Source organism: Ornithodoros turicata, chromosome 2 (genome assembly GCF_037126465.1).
Source record: "Ornithodoros turicata isolate Travis chromosome 2, ASM3712646v1, whole genome shotgun sequence".
Taxonomy (NCBI): Eukaryota; Metazoa; Arthropoda; class Arachnida; order Ixodida; family Argasidae; genus Ornithodoros; species Ornithodoros turicata.
The window spans coordinates 90491074-90506811 of NC_088202.1; the positions used below are offsets into that span (position 1 = coordinate 90491074).

The 15738-nt window shown below is 47.2% G+C and overlaps 2 protein-coding genes across 2 annotated transcripts in view; one reads left to right on the top strand and one right to left on the bottom strand.

Annotated features, from left to right (window-relative positions):
• LOC135385761 (trypsin-1-like) overlaps positions 1-15738 on the top strand; it is a 52885-nt gene that overhangs the window by 11574 nt on the left and 25573 nt on the right. The window contains exon 3 of the mRNA XM_064615258.1: positions 13428-13515. Within this exon, the coding sequence (XP_064471328.1) occupies positions 13428-13515 (88 nt within the window). The remainder of the gene's footprint in view (positions 1-13427; positions 13516-15738) is intronic.
• On the bottom strand, positions 1565-8958 carry LOC135385760 (serine-rich adhesin for platelets-like). The gene has a single exon (XM_064615256.1). The coding sequence runs from the start codon at positions 8728-8730 to the stop codon at positions 1675-1677; it is 7056 nt and encodes a 2351-aa protein (XP_064471326.1). The 5' UTR covers positions 8731-8958; the 3' UTR covers positions 1565-1674.

The window sequence follows — 15738 nt, forward strand, 5'->3', positions numbered from 1 at the left end:
CTTTCGGACAGTAGACGCTGCTGCAGGGGCACGTCCCTCAGACCACAGATGAATCTGTCTCGTAGCATCACTTCCAAGGATAAAATTGTTTTCGCCGAAGTCGGAACAGCGGTCGTCGGAGCCTGTGAGACCGTTGCTTGTGACGGTGAAGCGATCGCTGAAGGCATGGTTGCAGTTTGGGTCGCTGGGGAATCACCGTGCGCCGTGGCAGGCGATCGTGTGGTTGGTGCAAGTGGTAGCGATAATGGAACGGCAACATTACCGAAATTGCAGTCTTTAGCTAGAGCTCTCAAAGCGTCGACATATTCAGAGATTGTCTCTTGAGGAAGTTGATCCCTTTTGTGAAAACGCCAGCGCCCTAGAAGTTCAGAAGGACCTGTTTCAAAATGGCTGCTCAGACGTTCGATTATGTCGTCATACGGAACTTGCGCCGGTGTGAGCGGATGCAGCAGGTCTCGCACCTTGTCGTAGGTCTGTTCGCCGCAAAACGTGAACAACAAAGCCCTTTTCTTAGCCGCGTCCTGCACGTTATTCGCCTCGAAGAGAAATTCTAGGCGTTCACGCCACGAGTTCCAACTGGAGCCTGGTACGAATTCAGGAAGCCTTGCCTGATTCATCTTGTAGTATCCGTGGAGTTCGTACTTCCCTCGTCGCCAGTAATATAACTTCCCATTTATTCAGTTAAAGACAAAACTTAGTACAGCTTAGCGAAAGCCCGCCACATGCTTCGGCCAAGCTTCGCTTCGAACAGAACAGTGCACGAGCGCAAACACTTCGTTGTCGTCCTCCTTGTCCGGTCTATCTCAGCCTCTGACAGAGGGTATTGAAGAGACCACGTGACGAAGTGTCTGTCCAATCACACGGTAGCAATAAGGGAATATTCGAAACCGGCATGGGTCGACAGAACAAACCACGTGCGCCTCAACCTCGAAATGTTACCCTCTTATTTGGCAGAGGGACCTATATGAGGTCGCTGCACGGGCACTAGGTGAGAGAGGGAACTCGGGAGCTGCGCAAACAGCTGACCTACTTACATAGCGTATTCTATTCATGGAAACTGCTAAGTTATGTGTTAGGTGCCCTGATGTCCATGAGGATTTATTGGAAAAATAACAGTGGCGTGCTTATGCTCTTCTAGTTCTGTGCTGAGTTTGGAACTTGCTGGATGCCCTGGTAAACCGCACATCGGTTCAAATATTGGCAAACATAATGAGACGATAGGACACACATATTGAAAAAGGCCTTGATGTTGGTTGAAGGGAAAAATAAGGGGTCTGCAGCAGGGGGGGGGGATCTAGGGGGATCAGGGCTCCGGATATCCTGCCCCCTCAATTTCTGTCGTTACAGAGCGCTTCCTTAGAGAGACCTCAGTGTAGTAGGATGTTGTCCAAGGGAGGACACCCCAGCCTCTTTTTCAGAAAAATCCTGGATCCGCCCGTAGTCGCAGAAAGTAATGCGACAGTGAAGGACAGAGCAGCATGGAGTGCTGTGGTCCGTGATCACTATGAGATCACGCGAAACACCTCATCCAGCTGGCGGTTATCTAGAGTGATACGACGTGATGTGAAGCATAACGTTTATTATAGCTTATATCATTTGAGTAGAAACATTGCTCTGTGGAAGGGATTATATTCCTCGCAAAGAAAAAAATCCGCCACGTATAACACCTAAATATCACTCCTGCATAGCTGTCTGCTGCTTCCAAAGTGGACACTTCTTTAACGGGTTCATTTGTGTGCCAATTGCGCACATGAATGTCTCTTGAAACATGCGACTGTTCCAGAGGGGTACATTGACGGCAAGAGCCGCCGACGTAACTTCGGATGAGTTTCCTTCCGGCGGTGTCTTTTCGCAGTATCCCATTGCGTGGAACACGAAAAACAGATGTTGGTGCTCAAATGTCGGTAACGTCTGAAGCCGCGTGGCATGCCTTTTCTTTCCCAGAAAATGTTCAAGAGCTGGCTGCAGTGCAGCTGCAGTTTCCAGTAGCGTCAACGAAGTAGATGGAGTCATAGCGTATTGGTTGAAGCACAGCTGTGCACGACCTAGCAAGGAATCGCTTAGGTCTGGCCACCAAGTGTTACGTGCAGCCCGACTTCCAGCAGCTACACCACGGAGCACCATGCGCAGCAAGCACCGCACGATTTTTACACCTGCATGCGGAAGCTGGAAGCTACCATCCAATTCAGTGAAAATAGAGATATTGAATAGAAGAACAGGGATGAATAAAGTCAGTTCTTCGGTGTGGCAATCCTCGCTGAAAGCGGAGCCAACCCATCGATCTTCCAGAGCCTGCTGCAAGGAACTGGCGAAGCTGTACCCACGGAGTCTGTAGAAGATGGTCATTCCTTTCACAGCTGTCACATTGGGAAGGTTTTCGATGAACGCCTGCATTCTTTGTTGGTTTGTAATCCACGAAGGATGGAACAGAACTATCCGAGACTCATTAAGCAACATTCGTGCCTCCGTTCTTGTAACTTCATCGAGTATGAGTAGCCTGTCCAGAGCACCGTGCAAGTTCGCAGTCATTCCTTTTATAAGATGTTGAAGAGTAGAGCTGTCCGCCATGAAATTTTCGTAAACTTTTCTCACGGCAAGCAGGAAGACAGGTGGGACTGCACGTTCTGTCATACGAATGCACAACTTCCATCGGGGCACTGGAAGTTGCAGCCGACCATAAAGGTTATATGTCAGGGCGTGAATGAGATATTTTCCAGAGGGCTCGAAGGCCGAAATCTCTATCATTAACCGCACGCCCATGTAGTTCAGCACAATGTACGCCTCAGTGTTTTTCACTAGCTGTACTAGTTGGTCAAAACAATCCGGACACTCGAGGAGTACTTCGGTTTGCATCCCAGCGTGAGCTAGAGGTTTCCAACTGGTGAAGATTTCTGAGGTGAACTCCAGCAGGTAAGGACTAGCTTTCAGCGTGTCCAGCTGATAAGGCACGTGCAGCATAGTACTGTTGAAAGACAACAGTTCCACAGTTGCTGCAAAGCTTGCAAGTCTTGCCAGTTCTCTTGTAGAAAGGGTGTTTTCCCCGAGCACTGCTGTTGCGGAGTTGAAACAGTTCATATAGAAGAGCGATGTTCTTTGAACGATGCCAGGGTGTGGTGATAGAGCTTTGGGTGTTCTAATCGCAATAATGGTATCGTTCATTCTTGAAGGATGGCGAGTTTTCCGAATACTCAGAAGAGTTTCTGCACCGACCGCTAGCAGTATTCTTGCAGCTGCCTTCCAGACGGAGGATATGTTCTGTGTCGCAGAGCTGAATGGAAATCGTTCAAGAGCGGTGAGCGAAAGTAGCTGCTTTAAATGCCTGGGGCTATTTCTGTTAAGTTGTTCCGTGTCCATACATTCTCGATAAACATCTCTAAGTGGCTGCAAGACGTCTGGACTATGGCTGAATAGCAGAAGGCTTCGTATGCTGGTTTCGAGCTGGTGGACCAGTTCAGCATAAACGCTTCCAGCATCGCTTTGTTGTGCACTCTTCCAGCGCCTGCAGACGAACTGATAGAAGTTGTCACATGGGTCGACGTCCCATGATAGAAGACCTTTCAGGTAATTGCCCTCGCTTTTACATGCGGCTGTCCTACATACACCCGTCAAAGGAAGGTCACGGACCACCGAAGTGTCAACGAGAGGTTTTTGGGATTTGTTAAAGACCACTCTTGGAAGTGGAACCCCAACCTTTGCATGTTTGCTCGTAAACATGATAATACTTAGGACAACAACTGTCACAATCAATGCAAGCACAGAAAAAACAACTGAATTTGAATATGTCGCGCCACTCTTCGTAGTTGAGATATGCTTTTCAAGACCGTGAAGGCGCAGATGTTCATTTCCACGCATCTCAAGTGTTGCTGCAGAGTTGTAGTCATGGGTATATACGGGAAGACGAACTGTTTCGCATGAAGTTAATGGTACAAATGCATCTGTTGGTGAGGGAGCTTCCGCAAAACTATGGGAGTGCACAACTGATGGTACGAAATTTGCATGTTCTTGTTGCTCGCCAGTGCTTCCTGGTTCGTTAGCAATGGCGCTACTAGAAAGAGGTTTAGCGTGAAAATCGAGGGGAGAATACACCCCAATGTCGCCTTTCATCTGCATTCCATGAACAGTGTTGGCAGGAAACGCTTTCACTCTGTAGTTGAGATCGTGACGTAGAGAGGTGACGCTTTCTTGTGAGTTCAGACGCCTGCTCGGAAACGAGTCGCCAAAGGCCAAACTTCTCCCTCCTGCTCCCCGAGCAGACATTTGACATTGAAGCGGGTGCCCTTCGGAGGATGCACGTCTGAAATGCCTACACTTTTCGCCAAATCTATCTGAACCTTCGCTCGTGCTGTCAGCAGCTCCCGAACCAGCACAGCGTAGCGATATGTAACTGTTTCGACTCCCGCTATATGGTACTGTTTGAGTGCGGTCATGAATGGACGGTTGCCGCCTTTCTTCATGCGTTGAAGAGAACGGTGGATATCGTGACATAAGTTTGGCTGTACAAGGCAATCTTTGTTGGTGCATAAAGTATCCACCCGTGGGTGTCGGAGGTGGGGTTATTGGAATCCTGATCGATGTGTCGCTCGTTGCATACAAGTATTCAGTACCTGATCCTGATGAGCTGAACTGAGCACTTGAAGAATGACGGGAGCACGGCCCACCAAGTCCACCCGAATCTTTGAGAACCAATCTACATTTTGCCATCCTGTCAGAAATATCTGTGTCAGACTCCGTACCAGAAGTCCCTCTTCCGCCGTAGGCAGCTGATGTAGACTCCGTTCCTTCTTCCAGCCACCTCCGGGGTCCAACACCTGGCAGTTGTCGGTTAATCCATCGTATATCTGAATTCCTTTTCGACAACATCGACCTCAACTCCTCTGACATTTTCATTCGTGTGACTGCCACGGGATCAATGTCCTGTGCGTTCAAGTCTGCGTAGTCACTTCCTGCGCGATGCTCCGACTCACGAAAAGGCCTTTCGCCTACACTTTGCCCACTTGTAGATACGCGAATGCCCAAAGAGACGTTTCTTGGGACGTACTCATCAGTTTGTGTTGATTTTTCTCTATCGACCGAACCAGGAATAAACTTGCTCCACAGGAAATCGAAGCAGCTTCCTGCTCTTTTCGATGGTTCACCTTGGCACCTTGTCACTGTTTCTAGTTCATTAGTTTTGGACGACGACATTTCGGTCGAAGGAACTTCACTTGTTGTAGTTCCTGTTTCTGTTCCTGTCCACTGTTTCGTAGCTATATCAAGGTCCGCAGCGACATCTTGGCCTGCCTGTGGCACCGCAGCTTCTGTTTCTAGTTTCCTTCCAGCTTCTGGAGGCTGACCAGGAGACTTAGACTTCTTGCCTTTTTTCTTTGTAAGTTTCTTTAAAGGTTTTTCGGTCGGTATGGCTACATCACCTTGTTGTGGAGACTTTTTGTCTTTCGAACCTTTCTTCTTTTTAGAGCCTTTTTTTGTTGCTGCATCGCTCTTACCACCTGTGTCCGGCAGGCTTTGTGGAGCTGCATCTGAAGGTCCAGGTGCTTTCCCTTTCGCACCTTTTTTCTTTTTTGAGCCCTTCTTCGTTGGTGTGTCGGTTTTACTACCCGCTTCTGGGGTTCCTGACTTGTCTTTCTTTTTAGTCTTCTTAGTACCAGAGCCGTTTGTTTTAGTTGTTTTTGGCGAGCTTTTGCTTTCACTCTGACTTGCTGGTTCTGCGTCAGGAGGTGCAGGCGATTTGACTTCTTGTTGCTCCTTCTTGCCCTTTGCTCCTTTCTTTTTCTTGCCTTTCTTTGTTGATGTATCGCTCTTGCTACCTGCATCTGTTGGGCTTTGGGAAGCTCCTGTCTTGACGCCTTTCTTTTTGGGCTTCTTGCCATCAGAGCCTTTCTTTGGCGTTTTTGGTGACGTCCCCATATCATCTGCAGGTGCTGCATCTGGAGCCACTGCTACGTCACCTCCCTGTGGTGCTTTCTTGTCTTTTGTGGCTTTCTTCTTTTTTGATACCTTCTTTGGAGATGAATCGTTCTTACTAGTAGTTTCTGAGGATCCGCCTGCATCCTGGGCTTTGTCGTCCTTCTTTTTAGGTTTCTTGCCGCCGGAACCTTTTTTCTTCGCAAGTTTTCTTTCCCATGTTACGAACTTCCCCTCCTGTTTAACTTGTGCGTCAGGTGGTGGTTCAGGCTCGTCGGACGCTTTTTTTGAGCCCTTCTTTTTCGAGCCTTTTTTCTTCTTGGCGCCTTTTTCTGTCGACGTATCACTCTTACTGCTTGCTCCTGACGGAGATCCATCGTCCGGAGCTTTCTCGTCTGAGCTCTTTTTAGAGCCCTTCTTGCCCTTACTGCCCTTTTTCTTCTTGGTACTCTTGGTTGACGACGCATCGCTTCCGCTCTTGCTGCCTGCGTCCGATGGGTTTTCAGGCGTTTCTTCACTTTTCTTTTTTCCACCTTTCTTCTTCTTCCCTTTTTTCTTCGCGGATGCTTCATCTCCACCCTCTTTTATGGACGGGGCATCAACTCTGTCGTCTTGTTGAGCCTTGTTGTCGGGCTCTTTCTTTAAGGCCTTCTTTTTTTTGGTGCCCTTTTTTTTCTTCGTGCCTTTTTCATTCGATGTGTCAGTCGAAGGGCTCTGTTCCGAAGAGGGTTCAGGTGTTACCGGACCATCACTTTTCTTTTTTCCACCTTTCTTCTTCTTCCCTTTTTTCTTCGCGGATGTTTCATCTCCACCCTCTTTTATGGACGGGGCATCAACTTTGTCGTCTTGTTGAGCCTTGTTGTCGGGCTCTTTCTTTAAGGCCTTCTTTTTTTTGGTGCCCTTTTTTTTCTTCGTGCCTTTTTCATTCGATGTGTCACTCGAAGGGCTCTGTTCCGAAGAGGGTTCAGGCGTTACTGGACCATCACTTTTCTTTTTCTTTTTACCACCTTTCTTCTTCGCGCCGATTTTTGGAGGCGTTTCAGTTGGGCCTTGGTTTGCAGGCTGATCATCGCGAGGCATACCGTCACCATCAGAGGCTTTCCGGGAACCCTTCTTTTTCTTAGGACCCTTTTTCTTCTTGGAACTCTTTTCTGTGGATGGTTCACTCTTACTGCTCGTGTCTGATGGGCTTTCTGGCGTTTCTGCACCACTATCTTTCTTCTTCTTTTTTTTACCACTAGCAGCCTTTTTCTTAAGTGGTTCCTTCAGAGGTGTCTCAGTGCCCGAAGGAGCACCCTCGGGTATCGCTATATCAACACCTTGTACTGCTTGCTTATCGTCAGAAGCACTCTCGGAGCCCTTTTTCTTCTTGGCGCCCTTTTTCTTCTTCTTCCCTTTTCTTTTTGGTGTATCACTCTCGCTACTTGATTCCGAAGGAGATTCAGGTATTTCTGTGCCATCAACTTTCTTTTTAGACTTCTTGCTGCTTCCTTTGGCCTTTGAAAGTTTCTTTGGGGATCGATCCGTCATCACGGGGGGTTTTTCTTCTGGGGTTTCCTGGACAGCTGCTTCCTTTGCAGCCTCTGTACCTTTTTTCTTTTTCTTCTTCTTCTTTTTTGCACCTCTATCCTTCTTGCTATCATCGGGCTGTTTAGCGGAAATGGGAGAGATATCATCCTGTTTCTCAGAATCTGTTTCACTTGAACGCTTTTTCTTCAAACCCTTCTTCCGACGCATAACGGAACTTCTTCGGGCAAATGGCGGCATTCCCGGAACAATCGCCGGGTACTCACCACTTGGGGAACTTGAGCCACTTGAGGACGTTTCGGATTCCCAACGAGAGGGAGATGAGTCGGACCCCAAAGGCGGTTTTCCCGCGAGGCCTGTTCCTGCAAGGTCCCGATCATGTTTGTGAACGATAACCTCATCGGAAAATCGGAGTTTGCGTGTTTGGGAATCACTCTTTTGGGTGGGCTTCAACATTGTCTTGCTTGGGGCCATTTGTGGAGACTCCAGTTTTCCTGTTGCCATTTGCTGAGTTACAGCTTGAAGATCTGCTTTTGCTTCTTGGCTCTGAACCGGTGTTTGTGTTTTCTGTTTATCGTAGCTGTAGAGTTCCTGAACTTCGTGATCTTTTATGTCTGCTGTTGCTCCTGGAACGTAAATTGGAGGATACTGTCCTTGCTCTGTCTTCTCGCTCCGCACATCTGGCACAGAATATGAGACAGGTGGAAAAGGACCCCCTTGGTACGTAGGAATCGACAAGCCTTGAAATGCGAGTTCTTGTCCTTCCGTTCTGACGACATTTTTTTGGTCAAGTGGCGAGACTGCTGATGGAGCTAAATGTATGAACTTCTCTGACGAGTCACTAACGTCCTCGATGTCGATGGTTATTGTCCCTCGCCTTCCACGTGATCTTGAGCGCCGCTTCTTTCGTTGAACGTGTATGCGAAGTGAGCTCGCACTGGCCGACCGGGGTGCGCCCAAGGAGCCCGATTGACGTTGCTGTACGCTTCCTTGCGAGCTTGCTGTGAGCTCGTCTGGAAACCTTGTCGAATCAGGGAGATTTCCACAAGAGCTGCATCGACGTAACTCTCGTATTCGGCGTCTGGCTATGACTCGGAAAAGTGGCTTGTCCTCTTGCAAACGCAAGGGAAGATTTGGGCTGCTACGTCCCACTCTTGGCGCCACACACGCCGCGTATGGTTCGGGAGGTTGACCTTGAGCCTCCTGTGGGTTCAGCGCTGGTAATGCAGGACGTTGGCACCCAATGTTCAATCCGAGGCCGAGCTTGTACTCATATTGTCCGCTGGCTTGACTTGTTTCCATTTCTGTATACTTGCCCGTGCTGCTGCTGCTGATATTGAGAGGAACGGAACAAGTTTCAACGTAGGAGAACAGTTGGCACAACAGGTGACGAGTAATTGAATGGCAACATGACCCTTCGCATGATTTCAACCGAGAACGTATCAGATTTTGCGAGCAATAAAATTTTGCAACAGTCAGCGTAGTGGTTGACGACAGCTGACCATCCTGTCAAGAAGTGGAAAAAATGGGCGTGCCCCTGATAACTTCTTCTTCTCTTTATACAACGATCACAGAGCGATGCCGGCTGTCTAGAACAAAATCCAGGAAGTTTCTGTGCACCGGGGCGAAGCATATTCTGGTCGCTTTCCTTTGCAAACGAGCGTGTGCTAAACAAACCGTCCTATACAACAACACATAGAATCGTACTGTATGGTGACGTTCCTTATTTTGTATCACTCATTTATTAAACACGTACGTTGCGTTACACAAGGTAGAGCTGGGTGGTAAATTATAAAAAAGTAGGTTCGTAAATTAACCCATGAAAACGTTGTCGAGAGCCTTTCTACGCAACTACACATAAGGACAACCTTTAATGGGCTGCAGATTCATTAATGATCCAGGTAACGTGACTATCTGTCGCTCTATAAAGGACGACGAAAAATTCTAATAGCTTATCCAGTACAATCCAGTACACTTCCTACTGCACTGCAGCCTTTCCTCAATCTTTCTCTCCGTCTGCTGGGAGTCCACGTGTCCCTGTCAGCCCCATTTCGTTTGGAGCCTTTCATAATGCCACATGGAGTAGTCCTGTGGGAGCGGATCTTTCGCCTTTCCTTTTCCACTCGCGCAGCTTTTAGCTCACCCTCGTCATCATCCCCCCTGCACCATCATTATGGTTAGCTAGCTCATCATACCATCATCTCCTGAGTATTGTCGAGCCTTGTCACGTAGTCGACTCTACAGGGTGTTTCATGAAAATCCTCCGGCTGAATAATTCGTGAACAGGTGGCGCTATTGAAGAAACTTAGATCTTGGAAAACGAAGAAACTTGGAAAAGATCCTTGGGACATCGACCATGAACTCAGTAGTAAACGGCTTATTTGCATACACTCACTAATTAAATAAACATCTTAACTTTTAACTTTTACTTCGGACGCTTACGGAACTTCTGTTTTACGCATCGGGACCTTCAGCGAAAAATATTGCAAGAAAAAACCCGCATCGACACTTAGTGATTTTTTCGAGTAATTAATCGGTTTCGGTTGACATACTTCTTACGCGGAGCAGTGCACCCACGCGCTCTTTGGATCAGCTATCCGGCTGTCAATTTCGTGTTCATCCTCCTGGTTGACACACGGGGGTGACGGAAGATTAGGAACAGCCGCAAGACATGCTTTGCTATTCCTTCTCAAAGCGACTGGGACACAGCACAGCCGGTTCTGTCGTTCCATAGGTGAGATAGCTGTTATCATGGATGATGACGAATGCGCCGCGAACGCTGTGAACTAGTTGGTACACTCTTAAAAATTAACTACACCACATAGCCCGCTCCTAGCCAACCATCATCCCGAATGGCAATGTCCTCGCCCGATTTGTTGAACAGGGGAAGCGGGCCTTTCTTTTTGTCCTTATGTACGGCATCTTTGGTACTAAAAAAGAAGAAGAAAAAAAGAAAGGCATACACCTCCCATACTTATCAAATCCAAGGGGAATACGTTGTCATCCGGGATGATGGTTGGCCAGGATCGTGCTATGTGGTGAAGTTTATTTTAAGAGTTTAGAGAAGGAGTGGGAACACCAAAGCGTCTCCTGCGGTCTTGCGGCTGTTCCTTATCTTCCGTCAACCTCGTGTGTCAACCAGGAGGATGAAAACGAAATTGACAGCCGGATAGCTGATCCAAAGAGCGCGTTGGTGCACTGCTCCACGCAAGAAATATGTAAACCGAAACCAATTAATTACTAAAAAAGATCACTAAGTGCCGATGCGGTCTTTTTCTTGCAATATTTTTCGCTGAAGGTCCCGATACGTAAAACAGAGGTTCCGTAAGCGTGCGAAGTAAAAGTTAAAAGTTAAGATGTTTATCTAATTAGTGAGCGTATGCAAATGAGCCGCTCACTACTCAGTTCATGGCCGATGTCCCAAGGATCTCTACCACAAATAAATTTCTTCGATAGCGCCACCCGTTCACGAATTATTCAGCCGGGGGGTTTTCGTGAAACACCCTGTATAGCCCTGGCCAATCTCTTTTTGAACATTCTACATTGGGCAGAAGAAGAAGAAGAAGCAGCAGTACGCGTTAAAGGACATTTTCAAGGACCAGGATTCCTCTGCCATGTCACGCTCCTGAGATACGCAGAAAATGAGTTCGGAAATTCAAATAACTCATGAAAAATGTGCTTGTTCGACGATATGATGAAACTAGGATTCGAACCTATACCCTCTTGATTTTCGGCCGATCGTACCGGTGCACTTACCCAACATGCCTAGCCAACACGCTGAGTTGTAGGCGGTGGTGGTGGTAGTGCTGAAAGGGCTCGCCGTGGTCGGCCTCACATAGGTGGACAACGCCACGACTGACGCCCTGGGGGAATGTGCGTCCTGGGCCGACTTCTAAGGGAACTGTGCCATCATATGTCTGAAAGCGTCTGAGGAAAACCCAGGAAAAACCCCAGACAGCGCAGCCAACACCGGGATTCGAACCCGGGTGCCACCCAGTCTCGACGTGACATGGGAAGTACCCCCATGGACATGGGAGGTAGTTATAGGCCACATGCATAAGGAGGGACGGGCAGCAAACCGAGTTCTTCCTGTTCTATATCACATCTTGCTCACTGAGTCAGTCATTCAAATATGCGACAGGGCGACACCAAATGTAAGTCGTCGCTTACATTGCGTAAATGAGTTCTATTCATAATGCCTCCAAACTGGCCATATTTATTTTTCGATGTCTATACATAACCATTATGCTAATTTTGATGAGCAGAGGAGTAATCGTGTTGAGTATCAACACTTCTCCAGAAAATAGATGACCGTGATAAGGAAATCAAAAATAGATTACAATTTGATACGTTAGAATGACGATGCCCTTGATTGTGTTATCCTGCAATTCCGTCGATCGAGGTATCATGTTATAATAACGCCGTGGAGGAGCGTCTGTATTCTCACAGTATAGCACAGAACAACAATACGCACGTGTACTACAATCTTAAAAATGAACTTCACCGCATAGCACGCTCCTAACCAACCATGATCTCGAATGATAATGTTATCTGCCCTGATTTGTTGAAAACGGTATCATTCGTGATGATGGGTTGCTAGGAGCGTGCTATGCAGTGAAGGCGTACAGCAAGATCTACAAAACCACATCAGCTGAACCATGAGGCTGCTACATGGAAGCCTTCATGGACCACTCTATTAATACAATGAAAGAAAATGGAGATTCGTATGGAGCTTGCATCAGCAGCAGTGCAGTCGGCGGAGATGGTTTTTTTTATTTCGTCTTTACGTGTAATCTACTTCAAAGTGTAATTTTTTTCCTTCTCCTGGTGTGCAGTTGTACACTGCTAAAACATAACTTCACCCCACAGCATGTTCCTAGCCAGCCATTGCAATTAGATAAATGCTACGAAGTCGATAGGAGGAATGTGCAACAAATTCAAGGTCAAGATATGCAGAGAGGGTGGTCACACACTGCGGTCCACGAAAAAAGGAAAAAAGGGAAATGAAAAGCAGCTTGAGCTTGGGCAGCAAATACAGAAAAAGAGATGCCAAAGAAAATGCCATCTCACCTAAGTCAGTCCAAGAGTTCGGTAGTCAGACGACGCCTAACAACCAAGTGTCACCAGCTTTTTGTCGCATTTTTGCCTAGGTTTGTCCTATGTTTAATTGCCTCATTTACTACAACGTTAGATAAATGCCTTGTAATTTTTTATTATGCCGGCTACATCACGTTGCTCTGCAACGTCTCTAACGTCACCATTGCTTCACGAAGGAAAAGGGTAATAGAAAGTAACTTCGCCATCGGTATGACTTGTCGATTGTCTCATGGCTGGATACGCACTTCAGCTAATAAAAAGCTGTCAGGCACTGAGAAATATTTTCCTGTCCTTCTCATGGTTGACTTCCAGCAACGTTAGTTTCATATTTGTACTGTTTATACGTAAATATGTGAAAAAGAAGCGATACCTCACTCAGAAATCAAATGACAAATGTCCTCGATTCGATAGTTTATTACAGAAAAGTTGGGGAACACTTATTGCTTTAAGTGAATTTCAATGGCACGCAAACAGTCCTTCATGTCCGCTGCATGCCGGTTTCTGTGCATGGCCTGGAACCTTTCATTAATAATCTGACTTTATGAACCGTTTCTGTACAGGTGGCTGCGATGTGCAGCAGTATATGCTTCCATCTTTCGTTCTGTACTCTTCTGCCCTGCATGTCTTGTACAAGCCGTCTGCTGACGCTTTTTAAAGCGGATTGACTTTCCGTAAAGCGGCGTTCAATCAAATGGCGTTCGAAGAAACGGCTTTCTATGAAATGACGTTCTACAAAACGCAGTCGATGGATCACCACTCGACAAAACAGAGTTCAATGAAACGGCATTGGAAGAAACGGCGTTCGATGAAAAGGGCGGTCACCATTTGCGTCATATATTAATACATTTACCCGTGCAATTACTTATGACTGTGAGGAATAGCGTACACAATTGAAATTGCAGGACAGACACATCAAGCTACATCTTCCGGGTAGGGGATTTCGCTAGAGATGTGAAAGAAGAGGGCGAGTTCGACATACCAGCAGATAAGGTGAGCTACTTCCAAAGTTCAAGCGTTATACACAACAGGTACTTCGGTACTCGGTGTTCCACTCGTTGTCACTATCTTACGTGATTGTTTTTATCAACCGCTTTGTTTTATGGCGCTTCCAGCAGAAGGTAGCGTCCTCCAACGGATAGCTCCGCCCCTTTATGCTAATTAGATGGCTTGGCTCCACACACTGCACGTTGATTGGTGCATGCTAAGCCTGCTGATTGGTGATCATAGCCCCTTAGGCTAATTAGCCGGCTCCGACCCCGCTGATTGGTCCATTGTAAGCACTGATCACTCTCCACGTTTTCCAGACTTCTAAGCCCTCTGATTGGTCCACCCTAAGCCTACCAATTGGCCCTTCGCGTTGAGTGGCCCGCTCTAAGCCTAGCAATTGCTGTCCCTTTAATGGCTCTCTCTCTTCAAGCTGAATGGTCCACGCTAAGCCTACTGAACAGTGATTGGCTAGCATGCATTTGTCGCTCCTAAGCCGGTCCGGCAAAGGCCCCGCCTCAGCCGCTAGGCAGCGGCTTCAGACAAGACACGACAAAATTGATTTCAACCTTTATTTGGTACAACAGGGTTCAGCCTCCTCCTATCGGTCCAGCTGTATCGTAGAGCATGGGTTGGTCACTGGGTCAGCTGCATCATAGAGATCATTGGTCACTCATGTATCGATCCACGCATTGGTCCATAATTCTATCCGGTCACTTCCACTCATCCCGTGCACTCATTGGTTATTCCAACCGGTCATTCAGCTCCCTCGGTAGACTCCAACTGCTATCGGCTTATCTAACTGCAAGTGGTCACACCCAACCGCTCATTGGCCCTTCGAACTGCAAACCACTCATTGGTCACTCACCCGACTGCTTATTGGTTCATATTTCTAGCCGGTCACTTCCACACATCTCTAGAGCTCCCTCATAGGCTCCAACCGTGATTGGTTCATCTAACTGCAAGCCACCCTCATTGGTCACTTATACTCATCTCTAGACCCAACTTCTATTGGTCTATCGAACCGCAAGACACTCATTGGCCACTCCCTCTAATCTCTAGATAAGATAATAAAAGTTTAGCTGGGGGTAGTGGAACTTTTACTATAAGATAAGTTTAGCGGGGGTCATTGAAACTTTCTACCCAAATGGTTCACAGTTATAGACAGTCACTTCCACTCGTCGCTAAATTCCCTCATATGCTGGTAGACTCCAACCGCTATTGCCTCATGCTAACTGCATGCCACTCATTGGCTACACCTCGAAATTCCCCCCCCCCCCCCGGCTGGTCATTGTTTCACAATGGACCTTTTTCTCAACGCTTCTGCACATGCTCTGTGACCCTCATGGTGTCGAAGAAGGTTCCCCACATATTCAATAGATAGGACCAATTGTACGGTAGCTCGATACTTGCGACCTCTTTGCAATGAAGGCTAAGGCGCTCTAGCTGGTTGTGCTTTGGCGCGCGCCGATCGTGTTTCGCTGGACAGCCGCGACGCGAGTGTGAAAAAGGTCCATTCTAACTGCAAGTCACTCATTTGTCATTCATTTCTACTTAACTACTTATTGGTTCATAGTTCTAGCTTGAGAGCCAGCGTTAGAAGGGTAATTCGCGGCTGAACAATACAAAACATTATTAAAACAGCTTACATCAACATGTTCAGTGCCGCCGTCTTGAGTAGGCCTCCTTCGTGCTATCCATGCCACTCATAGTCACTTCGCGGTGCTAACGATGTACACATCTCAAAACACACTCTATCCATCTCTCCATAGAACACAAGTAAAGTTGGCTTCCATGCATGCGTAGCCCACATCTGGGATCAAGCTTAGGATCGTTTTTGTCATAGTGTGCTTTGCACTTCAACATCAAAATTTATTTCAATGTTTATCAAGCAGAATGCAAAGAAACTCCACAAATGATGCGATAGAGTGAAGCGCGTTCACTCTTAAACGCTGAAGAACAGATTTTGTCACAGGTACATCCCAACAAAAAAACAAAAACATTTCAATGTTTATTAAGCAGAGCGCAAAAAACTCATCGTGAAAGAATAAAATTATTTCTCGGAACAGCACCGCAAGCGGTACTGCCCCGTCGACCTTTTTATCGGCCGTACCAGTCAAAGACACTGCCCACCCAGGGGCGGACGGCGTTATCAAGGGGCCCTTCTCCATATATGAAGGACCGGCTCCCTTTCGCCTCCCTCCACCGCGAAAGATCAATACGCGGATT

Excerpts from the sequence above, each read along its gene's own strand:
- LOC135385760 (XM_064615256.1), bottom strand. The coding sequence starts at position 8,730 with ATGGAAACAAGTCAAGCCAGCGGACAATATGAGTACAAGCTCGGCCTC.